General features: G+C 36.9%; 2 protein-coding genes across 3 annotated transcripts; one reads left to right on the forward strand and one right to left on the reverse strand.

The window, feature by feature from the left end:
* Positions 1–2,753: 2,753 nt before the first annotated feature.
* On the reverse strand, positions 2,754–17,434 carry LOC149420760 (polycomb protein Sfmbt-like). 2 transcript variants are annotated; one of them, XM_089635208.1, is made up of 6 exons: positions 17,272–17,434; positions 16,895–17,099; positions 15,065–16,569; positions 10,742–10,949; positions 5,283–5,686; positions 2,754–3,448 (listed from the first exon to the last, which is right to left on the reverse strand). In XM_089635208.1, exons 2-6 carry the CDS (start codon positions 17,028–17,030, stop codon positions 3,128–3,130), a joined length of 2,574 nt encoding a protein of 857 aa, XP_089491334.1. In that variant the 5' UTR covers positions 17,031–17,099; positions 17,272–17,434; the 3' UTR covers positions 2,754–3,127. The 2 variants fall into 2 exon arrangements, with proteins under 2 accessions (XP_089491334.1, XP_089491332.1); XM_089635206.1 differs by having other exon boundaries at positions 17,227–17,434.
* Positions 17,435–18,395: 961 nt separating this feature from the next.
* Positions 18,396–19,304, forward strand: LOC149420761 (protein dpy-30 homolog). The gene is made up of 2 exons (XM_089635209.1): positions 18,396–18,584; positions 19,038–19,304. The coding sequence occupies exon 2, from the start codon at positions 19,050–19,052 to the stop codon at positions 19,278–19,280; it is 231 nt and encodes a 76-aa protein (XP_089491335.1). The 5' UTR covers positions 18,396–18,584; positions 19,038–19,049; the 3' UTR covers positions 19,281–19,304.
* Positions 19,305–19,348: the final 44 nt, after the last annotated feature.

Consider the following 19,348-nt stretch of genomic DNA (forward strand, 5'->3'; position numbering starts at 1 on the left):
TGACACACTTGCTCCAAACCACGAAAATATAGCACAGTCTGACAGGCATTACCCTAAATATAGCGCAGTCTGACAGGCATTACCCTAAATAATATTCTGTACCTACTTGCCTTCTTATAAGTTCTTAGTCAAAGCACCTAATAATTTGTGAAATCCTTGAAATTTAATTAAATTATTCAAATGAAAAATCGTTAATTTAAAACTAGAAGTATTTTAATTGCCATTACAACATTAAAGTTTGCTGTCTGGTGCTTTCAACTAATTTGACATGTCTATAATAATAATTATTTCAATATCTCTGTAAATATACTAAATACCATAGACATATGAATATTAGTAGACCTGCCCTAAGTGATTAACCCTTGGGACCTTCTAAGACCCAAACAGTCCCAAATGCCGTGCGCGCATTATACTCTCCTAAGACCATATTTGTCCCAGAACGACCGCACATTATTAAAATGCATATATCTCTCTTCCTCTCATCTAAAAATTAATTATTTCTTTTATGTCAGAAAGAGAACGAAATAGTGCTTGTTATTGTCTTTGAAAAAATGGAAGCTTGTAGAAGGTTCGATCCGTGCAAATCAACAACGTCTCAAGGGTTAAAAGCGTCTTATTCCCCACTCCCCATACCGGTTCCATTGGAGCCGGCTGGGCTCGCGTATGGCTTCCCGTGAATCTTGAGAATGTGACGTCATCATTCTTGTTCGAACTAGCGTCGAGCTATGGTCGAGGCATTTTATGAAATAACACGGCAAAATAGTGGCTTGTGATATGAAAACTTGTAAAAATATATGTGAAAAAGAGAATAAACCCAATTGTCGTATTACATTCCATATGTAAGCATCATTTTAAGCTTATTCACGTCGTATAATATGAATCAGTTGTAGAAACATATACTATCACATCGAGCCAACATTGGTCGAATGTAGCGATTCTCAAGTGTGCGCATCGTTGTTACTGGGAAGTAAATTATGAACACTTATAAAAGTGTCTTAACTAAATACTTAAACAAAATATTCGACTCTGAAAATAGAAGAAATTTTTTTTTGCCGAATTTGGACTTCGCAAATTTGTTCATAATGTGGCGAGTAATTTGCGCTCCCATGTAAAAATGTCTATTCATTCAAAAGCAGATTTTACTTTTAAGAACTAAATGGTGGTATTATAATGCGAGATGCCTATATACTGTCAGATTGATTTATTGACGAATCACAGTCAGCTTTACCCCCTTCGTTCTTCAACAGTTAATTTTACCCCTCACCTTTAATTTCTAGTCTATATATTCATATGTCTGTGCTAAATACAGAGTTCATATTTTAGGTGTTCCTCATCAATGCATTTTTGTGTATTGGGAAAAATAAAAAAATATATATATCGAAAGCAACAGAAAAATATTTTTTCTAAAAATCAGGAAAAATTAATTAATATGTATATACGTATGTCTGCGTATGTTGCTAACTTGCCGAGTGGTGCCACTCACCGGTCCGCCAAGTTGTTGATTGCCTTTTGAGTGTGGCCGATGTTTTTTCCTTATTTTCAGCACTAATACATAATATTTTACTCATGTCCGTATGTACCTACTATAAGATGATTTACATAAGTAATAAAAATGTAAACTATTCATTTTTATCCAACATCAAAGTTCTAGGTTCTTACCTATAATGTTTTAAATTTTACACAACTGATAAACAACTGTTTACCATACATAAATGGTTGTTTATCAGTTGTGTAAAATTTTAAACATGTTTATTAGTAAGGGGGTAAATGTGTATTCTGTGTACTGAGTACACAGCACTGGAGCTTGAGGGATTTCTAGCACCGTAAGGCAGCGATCACACGAGAACAGTGCAATACTGTTTTGTGCCAGCTCCGGACCCACTGTCCTAGTGTGACAGAACAATGAACCAAGACACTGCCCCAGAGATAGACGGGCAAGCTATCTCCGCAGGATAATGTCTTACCCCCATCACCGAGCCCGTCTGTGTTGTCCGCCTGTAAACGCGTTTTGACAAAACAGTAGGACAATAGCCGGTCGCTCCGTGGGTACATATCTCGGCTCTCGTATTTCAGCTTAACAATGTCACGTAAATGGAACACTATAGGACATCTTGGTATATAAGACCAATAGAAAGATATTTTTTGCGAATTTACTCGTGACGCGCGTCTTCGTGTATCCATTTTGACAGCGTTCCACGTTTGAACTAGGGTAGAATTGTTATATTGTCCCATTGTCCTGCCCTGTATGGTATGAATAGTCTCTTCCCGGTGAACTGACAATACATTATTAGGTATGCATTGCAGCTTATTTTACAGAATCGATCATGGGGTACTTTCGAAAGTGAAGTGAAAAACATCTTTTGGATGGTTGTGACTCCACGTTAATTTTATAACTTTCTTTTGAATGTTGTGAATACTTATCTTTACACAGGTCAGTAAGGAATAGATAAACAGAGTGCAATAAGAAAGCGTGATACAGAAAGCTAAATATATCTATTGGCGCCCGTGCACAGTCCGGTGCGGCACGGAAACAGCTTGGCATATTTCCATCGCCTGCATTCTTGCTGCACCCGGTTTATGTGGGTTCCTTACGGACCCGTGAAGGAGCAAGGTTGCAGAAAATGCCAAATAATGGAAACAATTATATTTTGATTTATTGTTTTATTTTTCTTATGAAATTATTCAGTATTTACAGTCATTCCTTAGTCTATAATGGCAAAATAATAAACGCAAGAAAATATGAAAACACACAAATAAGAAGAAAAACATACGGCAAAGTTTTAACTGCAACTTTTATAATATCCATGTCCATGACGCTGTTGAAATAAATATTTGTGATTTTTTAATACTATAAAATAATTTTTCACAAATTTAGGCCTAGCAGATCATATAATTCTTTATAAAATAGGAATGCACAATCAAACTAAATTTTGAGAATTTTGTATAGGAAAATTCGTCGACAAAAACATAAAACTTAAACTGATTTCTTTGTAGATTGATTCCATGCTTAATAATAAAAGATTAATTGCCTTTGAAAATGAAAAAAAATACTTCACGCAAGTTGAAAGAAAGTTAATATCACAATTAGAAAATGTAGGGGCGTGCTAATAACACTTGGCTGATAACACTATGATTTATTGTAAAGTTTTAGTCTGGCCTGAGCCGGGATAAGCTTGCACTTGAGCTGTTGTATCAGATCAAATATCTTCAGGGACGGGCCGACCTTCATCTCGAGCAGTTCGATGATCTGGTCTTTGGTCAGCTCCAGCATCCTCCTCCCGTCCACCTGGGAGAAGTGCACGCTGTAGGGGGCGCAGTCGTTAGTGGCCAGGAACTCGGCCACGTCCTTGACGTCCCACGTCTCCGGCTCCACGATGTTCAGCAAGTTGCGATCCTCAAAGCTGCTTCCCACGAGGCGCGGTATTGACTTCTTCACCTCTTCTTTGACCTGTCACAACAAATAATTATTATTAATAAGGAGCATCGGACCTTTCATCTATATTTCTGATTTTAAATCTAGCTCAGTTAAGCTGTTAAATTGTAAAAGAAATAAGTTATTGTAATCTTTGTTAAGTGTCAAGATGGGTAACTGGACAAATCAGACTACCTAGGTTAACTGGGTTAGATTTATTTTAACATGAAACATCTTTAAAATCAATGCCGGGTGTGGGGACGATATTGTACAAAAATGAGCGACAACTTCTGTCGAAGTAATTTCAAAAATTCAAAAACTGCTAAAAATAGACATAGCGCCGCCACCTTAGTCTGGTTTTAAAGGAAGGATGAACGATTGTACCAATACCGCTTCGTCATTCGTGGCGGCTGGACATTGCGAACTGCGCACGTGCAAAGTGAACCCAGAATCTGTAACTAGCCACGTGTTGTTTTGAGGAGCAGTGTATAATGTTACAGAAAGGATGCTGTGAACATAAAGAAGATTGATAATTTCACGATTTTCTTAAAACTTCGCTTTAGGGCAAAGTACTAGCAGAATCCAAAAATTCCAAAGAGAATGTCTCCGAACGCCGGGCCCGGACACAAAACCATCATGCAGTACTCCCGTGTATAAAAGCAATGTAAAAGCGCTCTGACAAATCAGGTGGTCAATTGTTGATGTCTTTGATGATGGGATGTAAAATGCAATATAATATTATTTAAGAGTTATTAGTAAATCCCTAATGGAAGTTGCAAATGAATTAAACAATGCAAGCAAAACTTTTATATACTTTCAATATACTACACACGTGGACCTGATCAGGGGTCAGCAGCCTCATTACAAGAGCACGATACACAGCCACCAAACAAACTCAAATGGCACGATCGCAATGCATATTCTCGATTTGCGTGCTGAACCCTATACCGTATTGAAATATAAATATAGCTAGATGCCATCAATGTCGAAATTAACCCGTGTTTGATACTAGCTTAAGCCCCCGGTGTTGCCTGAGCTACGTAGATAGTAATTTGCCTCTTATTTTGAAGGTCAAGTGTACAAAATATCATCAAGAAGTATCCAAATTCTGCTTTTAAGGAGATAGGGATAGTTTTTAGAAATCTCATGGAGAAAAGTGACCTTCCTCTTGTTTTGACGACCAATTGGGCAAAATTTCAGTATTCTCAGAATGAAACTGTCGATTTGTTTTTAAAAAAAAGCCACGCCACCCGCCACAGACACTCTTCTTTATATTATATAATAATTAGGATAGATTAACATTACAAATATTATTCGACACAATGCAATGAAGCCATATTACAAATAGTTTTAGCAGTCTTAGCGCCACATTGAAAATTTATGTTTCTATGAAAATGTTCTCACTAGAAAGTCTGCCAACCTCTGACCTAGACTATACAAGATCCATGTTTTCACGAAAATAACCTCAGCAGTGTCCGTCATTGCCTATCTATAATTTGGTTCTTCTTACTAGATAGTCTCCCGACCTCTGACCTAGACTATACAAGATCCATGTTTTTTTTTTAAATAACCTCAGCAGTAAGGTACTAAAATAAAGTGAGTTGTAGTCCCGCTGCTGAGAGCTCCGCTGTAATCTCTCCAACTGTGTAACAGATAATCCTATACCAATTTGAAAGAAAAGTGATGTCACCAAATTAGCCAAGACCTTTTGCCTCCTGAGCCCCAGATGGGCCAGTGAAAATGATTGTGTGTTCAAGAAAAAATTTCGATATTTAAAAATGTTTGATCAATACTTCTGGCACACGGTCAACAATACACTTCTATCAGTTATGTCTTTGGTGGAAATAGAGTGAGAAAGAATGACAATTACCGGTTCAACAGGTTCCATTCGCTCAATGGAAATATCCATGGGGTTATCTGCACCTTCCAGGGGTTCTTCATCGCAGGACTTATCCATCAGATCAAAGCCCATATCGTTTCCATCGAGGATATCATCGAAGGCAGCCAGCCTGGCCGTCTCCTGCTCTATGACCTTGTCGATGTCCTGCTTTATGTCCATGTCCATATCTCCCGGCAGGACGTCACTCATGCTCTCATGGATGTCCACCTTCGATGACATGACTTCCGTTATTTCCTGCTTTATGACGTGGGACATCTCCTTCTTTATGTCGTGCTCCAAGTCTGGCATGGCTTGATCGTCCGCTAGTTCGCTGAGTTCGGACGGCATTGTATCTAAATGGCTACCATTGCTACCATTCGAATTGCAGGATGGTTCTGAAAATATAAGCAAATTTGTGGTTTAGAGTGATCAAAACAGAAATTTTAAATAAAACTCAATTGAGCAGATATTTTTTGCATCAAATTATGAAAATCTACTTTTACTGAATTACTCCTATGGTAATCCAAACCAGCATTTTGTTGAACACTACAGAATTATAGTATTTATTTATTGGAAAATTTGTATAGCGCCGCTTTTGTGAGATATCACCTCAGGGTAGCGTAGGTAAAGTAGTTTTATCCATTTTTCTCATAGTTGTTTTAGTTTCAATTTTTTTTTGTTACTATTACATTTTTACAATTATTTTTTCATAATTTTTATTTATTTATTGGTAAAGGTAAGAGACAAACAGCTTATACATAAAATACAAATATAAATATATACATGTTAAAAACAGTCAAGCCAAAAAAGTCTCCTATATTAATATTGATTGGAGATGGAGTTTTATTGCATAAAAAAAAATATATATTTATATATTTTAGGTGAGGAGGGGAGGAATAGGAATTTAGGATGAGGATAGGAGATGCTCTGGATACATTCCATACTATAGTATTAATTTTCGATCGTACGAGTTACTTCTAATCGATATTTGTGAAGTGTATTGCTAAAAATATCTATGTTTTGAAATTTAGTATTATATTGGGCACATATACGTGGAATTGGTGAATTTTTTCTAAAGTTAGTTCTACATGTAGGTAAATGAAACAAATGGGATTGCCGTGTTGATCTTGTTGGAATATGAATATTTATTAAATTCATTAACTCTGGTGAGTCGAGGCCATTGTTAAGAAATTTAAATAATAAAATTTGGTCAAAAACCAAACGTCGTGTATGAAGTGAGTTGAAGTTGTGGTAATTAATAGAATCGGCGTAATTTGAGAAATGTAAGTTTTGTTTATAATTAATGTGTTTAAAAAATTTTTTTTGAATTCTTTCGATTCTTTCAATGTGGGCTTGGTAAAAAGGAGTCCAGATCGGTGTGCAGTGTTCTAGGTGGGGACGGATGAACGCTGTGTAAAGGGAATATAGAGTCTTAAGGTTGCGGAAAGGTTTCGCTAAACGTATTATAAATCCTAGCATTTTGTTGGCTTTGTTGATGATTGCATCAGTGTGTTGAATGAAGTTTAATTTCACATCCAGTATTACCCCAAGGTCTCTGATAGAATCTACTTCTTTGATTTGTGTCCCGTTTAATGTATAATCAAAGGAAATTTTATTTTTGTTACGTGTAAATGATAATTTATTGCACTTTGAGGTATTTACTACAAGTTTATTTGATTCACAGTAGTTAAAAAGACGATTGAGATCCTCTTGAAGTTTAATGCAATCTTCGATTGATTTGATAACTAAGTAGATTTTTTTATCGTCTGCATATGCTAGGTAATTGGCATGTAAAAAACATTTGTGAATATTAAATAATAATGGCCCTAAATGAGAACCTTGAGGTACACCGGAGGGCACGGAAAAGAAACTGGACTTAGTTCCCGCAACTGATACACATTGAAGTCTGCTCCGAAGGTATGAAGTGAGAAACCGAAGTAAATCACCATGGATGCCTATTTGACTTAATTTTTTAATTAAAATGAAATGGTTTACTTTATCGAAGGCCTTAGAGCAACGATACTCAACCTGCGGCCCGCCGAGCTATTTTGTGCGGCCCTCCATACATTTAATATCAGGAACATGATTTACAAAATCTGGCATTCTATATCACGTTAATTTGAGATTAATTGCGACTTTGACGTACAGACGTTGAAACTCGAAGAGGATAGTATAAGTATAATATACTATCTATATAATATAATATTCTATAAGAGTGTTGCTACTACACACCATAACTGCACACGCTAGATCTATCTCTAAAAAACAAAAAATTGACAGACAAATATGCGCGCAAATAATTTTGCCCGTGGCAACACATAAAATTTTGACAGTTCTAAAGTTAAATGGTTACCAGTGTTACTACCAACGAAGAATATAATATGATATAATATTTTTCGCGGCCGGAAATATTCGAAAATGGAATTCCGTAGCTACCCCCCCCCCCATGGATTTCGAAAAATTGTTGTTGGGAATTACATATGATGTTTTTGGGGAATTATTATGTTTTACAGAAATTCTCTAACAACCCCCCCCCCCCCCATGGATTTCGAATAGTAAAAGGGGGAATCAAGCTCACACCGTTGGCAACACTGACCAGTATAGTGTTGCGGCCCGCGTAGCTTTACAAACATATGAATGTGGCCCGCAGAAGAAAAAGGTTGAGTATCACTGCCTTAGAGTAATCAGTGTAGATTACATCTACTTGGTTTCTATTGTCCATATTGCTCGTTAAATATTCCGTGAAATTTAGCAAATTTGTTAGTACCGATCTTTTTTGTAGAAATCCGTGTTGTTGGTTTTGTATGTTGCGAACAATTGTTGTATAAATTTGATCGTAGACAATTTTTTCAAAGAGTTTACTAAATACAGTTAGAATTGAGATTGGGCGGTAGTTTAAAATGTTGCTTTTAGAACCTGTTTTATGAATAGGGATTATAGTTGCTTCTTTAAACTTTGTAGGAAATTTTCCTGCTTTTAGTGACATTCTAAATATATTAGTTAGGGGGTATGAAAGATTTTTTGCACATTTTGAGATAAAGTATGGCGATATACCATCACTGCCAGCACCCTTACTAATGTCTAAATTCTTCAGGTATTTATTGATCAAAAAAATACTGTGTCAAGCCTACGCAAGACAGAAGTGAAACTTCTAGTTTCAGCTGATGCTTGGCGTGGCGCAGTTCGCTGGTGTCTGAGAGAGAGGAAAGAAGAGAAGAGAGAGAACGTTCGTGAGCGGCTCCCCCACCTCAACAAGGTTTCACTTCAAAAATGCCACAGCCGAGAATCGAACCTCGCTTAACTGATTGAAAGCCAACCACGCTGAGCACCAACTGTAAGCAAAGCCGCATAAATTGATTATATTATGTAGGTTCTGAAAATATGAGAGCTTGTTATGTTTTATAATGTTACCTACATCACACCCAAAATATAATATATTTTTAAAAATAATGTACAATGTACAGAAATAGAATCCCACACAAGATCGCGTAGTGCGCTCTAGCGAACGGATATTTTATCAGAGGGAGATAGTTTTAATTTTTTTTTCTGTAAATTATTACATATTATCAAAATAAATAAATTAATTAAATAAATGTAATACAATTATCATAATATACGGATTAGATAATAATTTTAATCCAACACAATAACGCAAAGCGCGCTCTAGCGGAGTAATGTTTTATCACAGTGAGATAAGTGTTTTTATTATTTTGCAATATTATTTTCTTTTAAAAAATGTTCTGACCTACTAAAAAATAAGATATTGAATGAAAAAGGCGTTAAAAACAAAAAAATAATGTGCGATGGCCGAGAATCGAACTCGGATCAACTGCTTGGAAGGCAACTATGCTGACCATTACACCACCAACGCCAGTTGTCGGGATGAGCTAAGAAGCATTTATATGTTACTTCAAAACTTTGACTAGATCAAATGAACTTTAATCGGTGGTGGGGGTACCCGCATTTTCGTTTCGGTCATGAGTCGGTTTTACTCCGGTCCTCGAAATTGCATGACGCGCGTAAAGAAGTTTCACTTCAAAAATTGTTTATTTGTACGTTCCCAATCGGGTTATGATTATTCATATAGGTAAAACTATCGACTATACTGGGATCATTCGTGTCCTTATCATTAACGTAGGTGGACTGAAAGTGTTTAGAGAAAAGTTGACACACTTGTTGAGCACCGGTGCCTGACTCATCTTTAAGGTGCATGATTTGTGGGATGCCATTTGTTTTACTTTTGCTTTTATAATATTTAGTTATCAGTTTTACATTACTTAATGCTAGGTATATTCAGTTCTTATAATATACGTAAAAGCCCAGCTGGGCGTAAAACCAAGTATAATAAAATAAGTGAGTAATAATGCATCCGTTTTAAAGATTCTGATTGGTGAGAGCCAGTGGAACTATGGCATCTTCATTAAAGGAAATGTTATGAAGGAAAGAGGGGGTGATTCATATTTAGACTTGTCAACGCGATCTATCCCACCATGTTCAATGATGACACAATGTATGTGTTTTAGTGAAACTTCATGGATCACATATATATACATACACATGCAACATCCTTGCAGATCGTCTTCAGCTATTTCTAGATACGATTCAACCTCAAGGAGTCCGGAAATTCTTAGTACAAGTAGAAAACTGTTAAATCTACATCACATAGAAGAACCCTTAAAAAATATTTTACCGAGAATATTATTTAAAAAAAAAACTTTTTCGTTAGAAAACTTTTGCATGGAAGGTCTTCGCTTCGACGTATTTTAACCGGTAGGGATCGGGAACAAGCATCGATTGGTGTTCAGCAGCACGTACGGCGTAAAATTTGACATTCCCGACACTACCGTAAACAGCTATCATTAAAATTAGGAAAAAAATATATGAATAACGCTAATATGTAACCTTATTTTTGTAGAACCAAAAGACATATACAATGACAACCCTGGTGAACTTTATTAAAGGCATTAAATCTTTCAATTTCATCTTCATTGTGACGTGTAATTACGTGTATTACAACTTATGTGAGACCTGACCCTAACATTGATTAATTAGATAACGTATATATACGAGCGTGGGCATGCGGCTGTCAGCCGGGTGATATTTAGATAATCCACATCTTACAAAAATATTTGTTTAAATTAAACCTTTCATGAAAAGATAAGTTCAATAACAGGTCACCATAAACAGAATGAATAAAATACCATCACATCAAAACACCCCGTTTGGTTGACATCTTGGGTCAACAGAAGGCTGCTGAGGTCACCATAAACAGAAAAAATAAAATACCATCACATCAAAACACTGAAACATAATATGGGCGACAGTCGGAAAAACAAACCATATTTCCCTGTTACTATTATGTACGGTATATGCCATTTTATTCTATGTACATGGGGAATGCAGAAAAGGGGTATATGTATAGGTTATTTGGAATACATATTATTGATTACCCGTGTGTTTGGTGTCAGTTTGCATCTTCCCCTTCTTCTTGCGCCCCCCCCTTTTGGTGAGCTGCGCCTTGGGCTTGCTGGGGGCGGCCGGGTTGTGCGGGGCCTCCAGACGGTGCCCCACGGCGCGGCACCAGCCCACCGGAAAGATGTCGGTGCTCTCGCAGTCCAGCCACTGGTCGTATTCATCACCCCAGCCGTCAAAGTGCACCTGAGACAAGCCATCGGTCAAAACTAGCTACTCCCATTCCATTGCGTACCTTTCTTAATCTCACTCATCATTCCGAATTTTCACACATATGCCTCAGACATCTCTTTTCTCCTTGGTCATTCGAACATCCATAAAACATAGCAACACTATTATATTATAAAATAAAGTCTTAGTTCTTCTAAACTAAGTAATGAATTTAAATTGGGTTTTCACTGTCATTTAGAGAATTTCTTCCAGAGGGTTTATATATGTAAAACATGCATATAAAATTTTAATAAAAATGATTCACAATCCCGAACAACGACGAGTACACATCAGCTAGTAACAATATAATTGGCTACTTATTATAACTTGAGACACTTTGCAATCCACTAGGAATTATTTTTGTATAAAAAATATGTACGCCACTGACAGCAAAGTTAACCCTTAACTTCTCCAGCGTTTTAGGATCCAAATTTTATAAAAGTATTTTTATCTTTTTTTCTACCGTGCGGAAATACTCAATTTTTTTTGACGTTAGAAAAAGAAATAATAATTCTTTCCAGTTTGCCTCAAATATTTATATTGAGCCATACTGGATAATTCATACGTCGCCCCGCTATCGTAACAATCGGTTTAACTTTAAAAATTATTTCTTATTTCTTTATAATATAAATTAGAAAAAAGTGAAGGTACAATTTTCTTACAAATTCCCCAAATAAAATTTGTTTTAGAAATATTGAGTTCTCTAAATATTTCTACGATTGGAGTAAAAATTAAGTAAAAATGTGGTTAGCGTTTTTGACGTTTGATATTTAAATTTAATTATTTAGAAATGCAGTTGAACTTGGTTATAACGTTCACGGCTATAATGAGTGATTACAAAACGATATTTTAGTTCAGTCTCATCTTCATATAATTGTTAAAACAAGGTCGATTTACCGATATACCGAGCAAATAATTTAGTCAACACAATTTCTGAATCCATTAATGTATCGTTGGGTCTGAAAAAATAGTTGGGAATTATTCGAGAACTTTGTATCCCGTTTGGGACAGATTAATATTTTTATGGCACTGCGTGTGTAAGACTGTGGCTATGTGAAACTGCGAAATTTGAGCTTCGAAAATTTGTTCCCTTCTTTTTATTACAATTATCAAGTATCATCAATTTTGTTTTGAAAACCAATAAATATGTTTACGAAAACTCTATAAAAAATGTTCTCAACCAGGGTTTCCAAGAATTACCCCAAACATTTAGATTTTTCTCTTTAGCCGTGTGGGTCGTATGAAACTGAAGTGCGGGCCGCGAGAATGGGGCCGCGGGTTGTGCATCACTGGTTTGTGACAAGTAAAATTTTACTGCCGAAAACCAAAACAATCCCGCAAGATGGTTATTTATGACAAGTGCGATTTTACAAACGGTAGGTACAGTACGCACAAGCTAATAAGATAGACAATTTAGTAATATTTTTCTTGAAAGCCAGGTGATGATAGTTATAATGCGATTGTTTTGAAGGGGAAATTAAGAAGCATGAAAGCGAAATCTTTAAAACAATCATGGTGCGCGGATTATCACTGGCGAGACTTGTAAATTGTTGACGGCAGATTGATGACTGACTGCTCGCTGCGTCGGGCTTATTTTTACTGTACAGCCGACGGCAACAGTAGGTAGGTGAATTCGCAAATAAATCGGAGACACTCGCTCAGTCTGGGCCTTTCGGGAACTTTCGGCGGCGCTGCAATTATGCATTGCCGATAGGCTAGAACCTTCTAGCGAGTTGGCGTAATGTGCCAGATCGACTTGCAACGTATTATCGTAGGTAGGTCACGTTGTTTACGATTCGTTTTTGGTAGTAATTTGCAAGTACCTAAGTAGGTCGAGCTGTTTACTATTAATGAGTCAGTCTGGATTCTTTTCTCAACGCCACAATAGTAAATTTGAGTAATAAAAGTGTATTTTTCAAATTATTGTTTTAATAACTAATACCTACTCGTATTTTGAAAATATACTGTACTTTTGCGTAACGATTAATGGCTATAAGGAGCAAAATTAGTCGGTACCCTCGTGCTCGTTATAACCAAGTTTGACTGTGGTAATGTTTATTTTAAATGCATACACCGGAGAGATGATTTTATCTAGTTACTAAAAGAATATTTGTTTTTACGTAAAATTAGACAACAAGAGGTATATAGCGCATTTGAAATTAAAACATTGCAAATTGAACAAAAGTGTTGAAAGTACTGAAGGGTTAAGACTAATATTTTATGTAACAACTCATACGGTCTCAAAAAATCATTGTATCTCCCTTACTGTCATGGTGAGAAATATGATCTAAATGGTGTTAGAAAGAGAAAAACACTCCACGTTTTATATTCAAATCTAGAAATTAACCATGGAAGAATTAAAATGTGCACCTTTCTGAAACCAAGGCTCATACTGCAATTTAAAACCAAAGGCTCAGCCCGCAATTTGAAACCAAAGGCTCGGACTGCAATTTGAAACCAAAGGCTCAGCCCGCAATTTGAAACCAAAGGCTCGGACTGCAATTTGAAACCAAAGGCTCAGCCCGCAATTTGAAACCAAAGGCTCGGACTGCAATTTGAAACCAAAGGCTCAGCCCGCAATTTGAAACCAAAGGCTCGGACTGCAATTTGAAACCAAAGACTCAGACCGCAATTTGAAAAAAAAACTTTTTAGAAATTATTTTTATACGAAATGACAAAAAGGTGAGGTGACAATGACGTTCCTAAAACATTTGTCTAATAAAATGCGTGAGTTTTTAAATATCTTTTGTTACCAGTAATTTTAGTTATAGAAAACGAAAAGGGAGCCATTTTAATCTATTTTTTACGTTTGCATTCCAAATTTTAATATTTCAATAAATATATATTTATTTCGAACTAGCTGTCGTGCACCCGGCGTTGCTGGGAGTTATCCTTAGGAGATAAACATATATCATCACTGACTTTTTTGAAGGAATTTTTAAGATATACAATTCCATTGTACAATATTTGGATGTATTTCATAAGGTTTGGCCAGCATTAGCAACGTAAGCACCCAAAAATTTTTTTTACGACTTTATTACAAAACATCGACTTTTCTCTTTCTATAAGTGTAATATGCATGTATTATATATATAAAACTTGTGGAAGAATTTTTTTAAATGATAGTCAAAACCCTATCAAAATACGTTGCTTAGTTTAGAAGAACTAAGCGCACAAACAGACAGACGTGGATAGCGACTTTATTTTATACTATTTAGAGATAATAATATTTGAAAGCACCTTCCAAAAATAGTTTTTAGTTTTCGGATACATTTAGAAATATTCCATTATTTGTATTGAAAAGCAGAAATACTCTGACCTTCTGACAGACTCTACCTGGGGCCTGAGGAGTTAAGCATGTTGATCAGTACACTTTTGTCCTAGTGTTGAACAGACATTGTCATAGAGATAGACGGGCAGGCTATTTCTGCAGGATGGTGTCTTACGCCCACCAAAGTGCGTGACCGCATATTCCGCATATGAACGCGCACGGACAGGACACTAGGACAATAGTCAGGTATCTCCACACCAAGTGTGACTCCCTCCCATTTTTTCTGCCGAAAATGTCACATAAATGGTATTCGGAAGAGATTACTAAATTGATAATCATATATAGCGATTACAACAGCAAATGATATTTTTCACAAACTCGCTTATAATGCGTGTCGTGTATCCATTTTCACAGCGTTCTGCGTTTAAACTACGGTCGAATTATTGTATTGTCCCATTGTCCTAACCAGCATAATCGAGGATGTTCACGGAGCTTGGAAAGGACAATATTGTATTGTTTTCTGTATTGTCCAAGTGTGAACTCAGCAAAAGGCGAAAAATTGTGTGCTAAATAAAGCATTAGAAATCCTCAAATGGGAAGTCTGGCATCATTGCAGGTTTTTGGGTGGAATTTCTAGGATCTATTTTCAGCTCCTACATCATTTTCATCACGAGGATGGGAGATTGAAATCCATTTATCTGTCATTAAGTCTAATAATGGGTGAAGTTAGTTGCTTTAAAATTATTTTGGAGAAAGTGTTGTTAACAGAAGTTTTGGAAGACCTGAGAAGTGAACCCTATACAAATTTGAAAATACTAACCCGCAGTAAGCGGCCAACGACTCTGACAATAGTGGCCACACAGATCAGGCGTGGCTCCATCAGATCCACACACTCCAACCGCATGCCGGCCACAAAACCATGCGGGGGCAGCACCGAAGGGGGGCGCTGCGGAGGCGGAGGGGGGTGCACCTGTCCCAGGGTTATAGTGAGGGGCAGCCCGCGCTCTTTACAGAACCCTGACGGAAACACACACGGAGAGTTCTCATGATAGCAGAACAACTCCGCCCCTACTTCGTCGGCATTGTAATAATCTATCCTGATCATGATGTAACCATGGTGCAATACTCTCATCACTGTCGCTTGGCATATCGCAGACAAGTTTAGCGGGTCGATAGCTTCCACTTTCATTCCCTCCACAAAGTGAGGGCGGAAGTTGATGTTGTGAGGATCTACGGTGGTGTAATATTTGAACATATCGGGTGTGGTATCGTCCGGGTGGGAGACACCGCTGTCGAGGCGCTGGATGTAGCCGGGGGGTGCCACCAATGTGTGCTGCACCATGCGCGCCCAGCCTACTGGGTGGATGAGGGGAGAGTCTTCGTGACACCAGAACCCATTCACGTTGTCCGGCTTGCTGTCAAAGTACCTCAAATATAATCTCTTCTCCACAATATCATCCACGGTGGCCACCTTGACTTGAGAGAGCTTCTCCTTGTCCAAAACCTCCAGGATGTGTCCGTGACGGAACCTGGACTTGAGACTCTCGTGTATCTTATTGTAGAAGTCGGTGGGAAGGGTGCGCGCCCCGGTGAGCTGGCGTACAAGGAAGGTTTTCCAATCGGAGTACTTGTTTTCTATTGTGTGCGGGGGGATGAGAGGCTTCCCTCGGGTAGCGCACCACCCTACCGCGTGCACCTCCCAATTCATGAGGTTGACCCAGAAGTCTTTGGAGTCATCGTTGCCGAAACCCTCATAGCGCAATAGGCCCATATAGCCCTTCAGCTTGAGCACAGTGGCTACCCAGAAATAATCTGACAGTTTAGGAGAGAGGCTGTCGGTATCCGTATTCTGTACCTCCACTTTCATGCCCTCAAATACATTGTCCCACATGTCAGACAAGGGGGCATGGGAGAAGAGTCTGACGGGGGCTGCGAGGAAGTTACAGGAGAAGAGCTCAGGCTCATTCCAGCGGTAGGACTGCATGAGGTGTGAAGAGCGCGGGGGCGGAGGTGCCGCAGCCTCGTCGAGGGCCGCGTGCCACATGCCGGGGAGGCGGGGCAGAGGCTCCATGGGGATCATGCCCACCAAGTGCTCGCTGGTCTCCATTAGCTTAAACTTGTAGTTCACTTGCTTCTTATAATAGTATTTAATGTCGTCTACTTTATCTTCACCCGTGATTCCAATGGCACTAGAGCCATCATCCGAATTCTTCTGAGAGTTACAGTAACTCGTATAACTTCTTGCGCATGTCACACTACAGAATTTTCTTTGTCTCGTGTAGAAAGCGTGCTTCACACCAATAGCACCACACTTCTCACATACGGCTGAAAATAGCAATATTTCTTAATTATTCTTTGACTAAATGAAGAAGCTTAAATAAGGCATTGATAACAAGAATATGACGATAACGCGACATATAATAAGATAAATTATAAGATGAAGTGTGTAATGGTAATGTAGAATCTTCAGCTCACATCTGCGCGATTAACTTACCAATAATCGAGCAGATTGAGAGCTGAATAACGGTAATGCTCTCCATTTCCTCTGCCTCCAAAATAAGTTCTTGTTATCATAACTTATCATTATAAAATACTAATATTATAGATAGACTTTTATAGATCATAGATAGACTTGAAGTTGTATATTCACCAATACCATCCTTATCTATCGGCAGAACCGAGAGATCGGACCCTCCATGATAAGCTATAGGTGTCTTCAGCACTAAATTAGGGTGATTGATAGGCTTAATTTTTTTATTTTGTGCTTGAGCATTTGAAGCAGCCATCCTTTGTTTGGTAACATCACAATAATAATTTTAAAACTGACAGTGTCGAAATCATCTATTTGTGCAAGTCTGTAAAAAGTATAAAATAGAAACACATTATGAATTATATACAGAGGAATGGTAAAAAAACAAAATGTTATGATTTGAAGTTTATAATCCAAACAAGGTTGCGAAAAATATTCTATGATGTTCTTACTTTTCATCGTAATAAACTCGTCAGTGCTTAGATGAAATAGCTCACCATATCGTTCAACTTGCACCCGGATTGAGTAAGCGTAAAGTTTTCAATACACATTTATATATTTTGTAATAGATAGTGATTTTATTTACAGTAAAGTTTTTTAATACCAAATTAAAACAATAAAAACATGCTCGGTTTGGGAAAATCAAAACAATACCGGCAGCCTGCGAGAAACCATGGAAAAAACATTTTCAAGAAGCTAGGGATGTACAAAATATACGGATTATAATTATTTAGTATAATAAATTAATGCTGTGAGGCCATTTACAAAATATCGATCAAGAAATAAAACATTTTGAAAAATAAGGAAATAGTGCCACGCGTACCGTCGGTCGACCGACGACGTAACGCTGACGAGCTGTACCGATGGTTCTCGTACGCAGCGCTTAGCGAATCGCGTTGCACTACAGCTCGTTGTTTATTTGCTTACTCACATTACTAAAAGCGACCGACGTACGAGTGACTAGTTCAGAAGTAAATATTTTCCAGCCTAAATAATGATTTATAAGTACGATGAAACCGAAACATTTTTCAAAATTTATGTATAAATTGATTGATGAATTTGATAATAATTGAGTACTTACCTAAAAACAAAACAAAAAAATTACAGCGGCTTATAAAAATAACTTACTTTTTAACGTATTTTACTTAAAATACATTTTTTTATTATTACTTACATTTAAATCAAGTGTTTAATTTATTTAGTGGAAAGAAAGAAAATACACTTTTACAATTTAATTGTTTGGGATGGAACCTTTTTTATGGAGCACGTTTCAAAATGAAATGCAACTCTTTTTTTTAAATAACGAATTTGCAAGCGATTGTTTTTATTTTTCTGTCATCATCTTTGCTAATGTTTGCCAACCCAAAGTGGTCAGAAAATTAAAAATATAGCAAAAAAAGTCAATTCACCCTCCAAAGAAAAAAATTAATACAAACTCGGTACTACTGTCATGTAAACTTAGGTTTCCTTGAAAATCTGCAAGAACGCTCGTCCAGTAAAAATACAATGTGTTAAATTCAATAAAATAATAAGTTTTCACCGAAACACAAATATTACGAAAGAAATTCTTCGAGCTTTCGGCATAGACAATTTATAAAATGACAGGTGGAAGTAAGTTGAAATAATTTTGTCTGTAGTTTATTTTGACTTTGACATAAGAAATACAATTTTTGCTAGGTATTGGTTGTTGTCTACGAATGTTTTTTTTGTGGAAATTCTCAAAAAGTACGCAATTTTCTTTTCAGAAGCACCCGCTGTGGTTCTCCAAAACAAGATTACACCAGGCGCAAAAATTCCAGTGACCACACAGGTACTTCACAAAATATAAAAATAAACATTACAATTTATTCTGCCAGTTTCACTAACATGGTTTACCGAAATGTTTACGTTATATTATGTATTTTGTCTAGGTATTAAAAAAGCCGAGCTTTTTTAAAAAAAGCTGAGCTCGTCACGAAAGCTGGAAAGAGTTAAAGTTAATTTCCATTTCAATACAGCCGTATCAGGTGTATGTCGAATAGGTTAATGAGAAAACAATAATTATTTACCTTTAGGTTATTTCTTTTTTAGTCAAACTCAAACTAAGAACCTAAATTTTTAAATAGGTTTTTAGTTTGGATTTCTTAAAAAGAAACATTGTTTTTGGTAATTATGCATGTTGATGGGAGTATAACGAATAATTAAAATTTTGTCACATTATTTGTAGCCAGGGAATGTATGTCTTCAAAATATGCATTAATAATTTTTTTTATTTTGTTTGCAGAACATTATCAACATGGAAAAGGAAGGTGAAACTAATAGTCGAAAATCAAGAGTAGATCTAACCTCCCTTCCAACCCGACAGTACTTAGACCAAACGGTTGTGCCGATCTTACTGCAAGGTCTCTCCGCCCTGGCCCGGGAGAGGCCTCCTGATCCGGTCAATTTCCTGGCTGCCTTCTTAGTGAAAAATAAGGCCAATTATGACACTCCATCTTCATCCTCACCTTCAGCAACAACTCAATGATATTATCATACAATAAACAATTTAATACGCTTTTATGCCATTTCGTTTTATTGTTGTAGTTTATATTT

Source organism: Hesperophylax consimilis, chromosome 9 (assembly GCF_061612785.1).
Source record: "Hesperophylax consimilis isolate HC1 chromosome 9, BYU_Hcon_1.0, whole genome shotgun sequence".
NCBI classification, from domain to species: domain Eukaryota; kingdom Metazoa; phylum Arthropoda; class Insecta; order Trichoptera; family Limnephilidae; genus Hesperophylax; species Hesperophylax consimilis.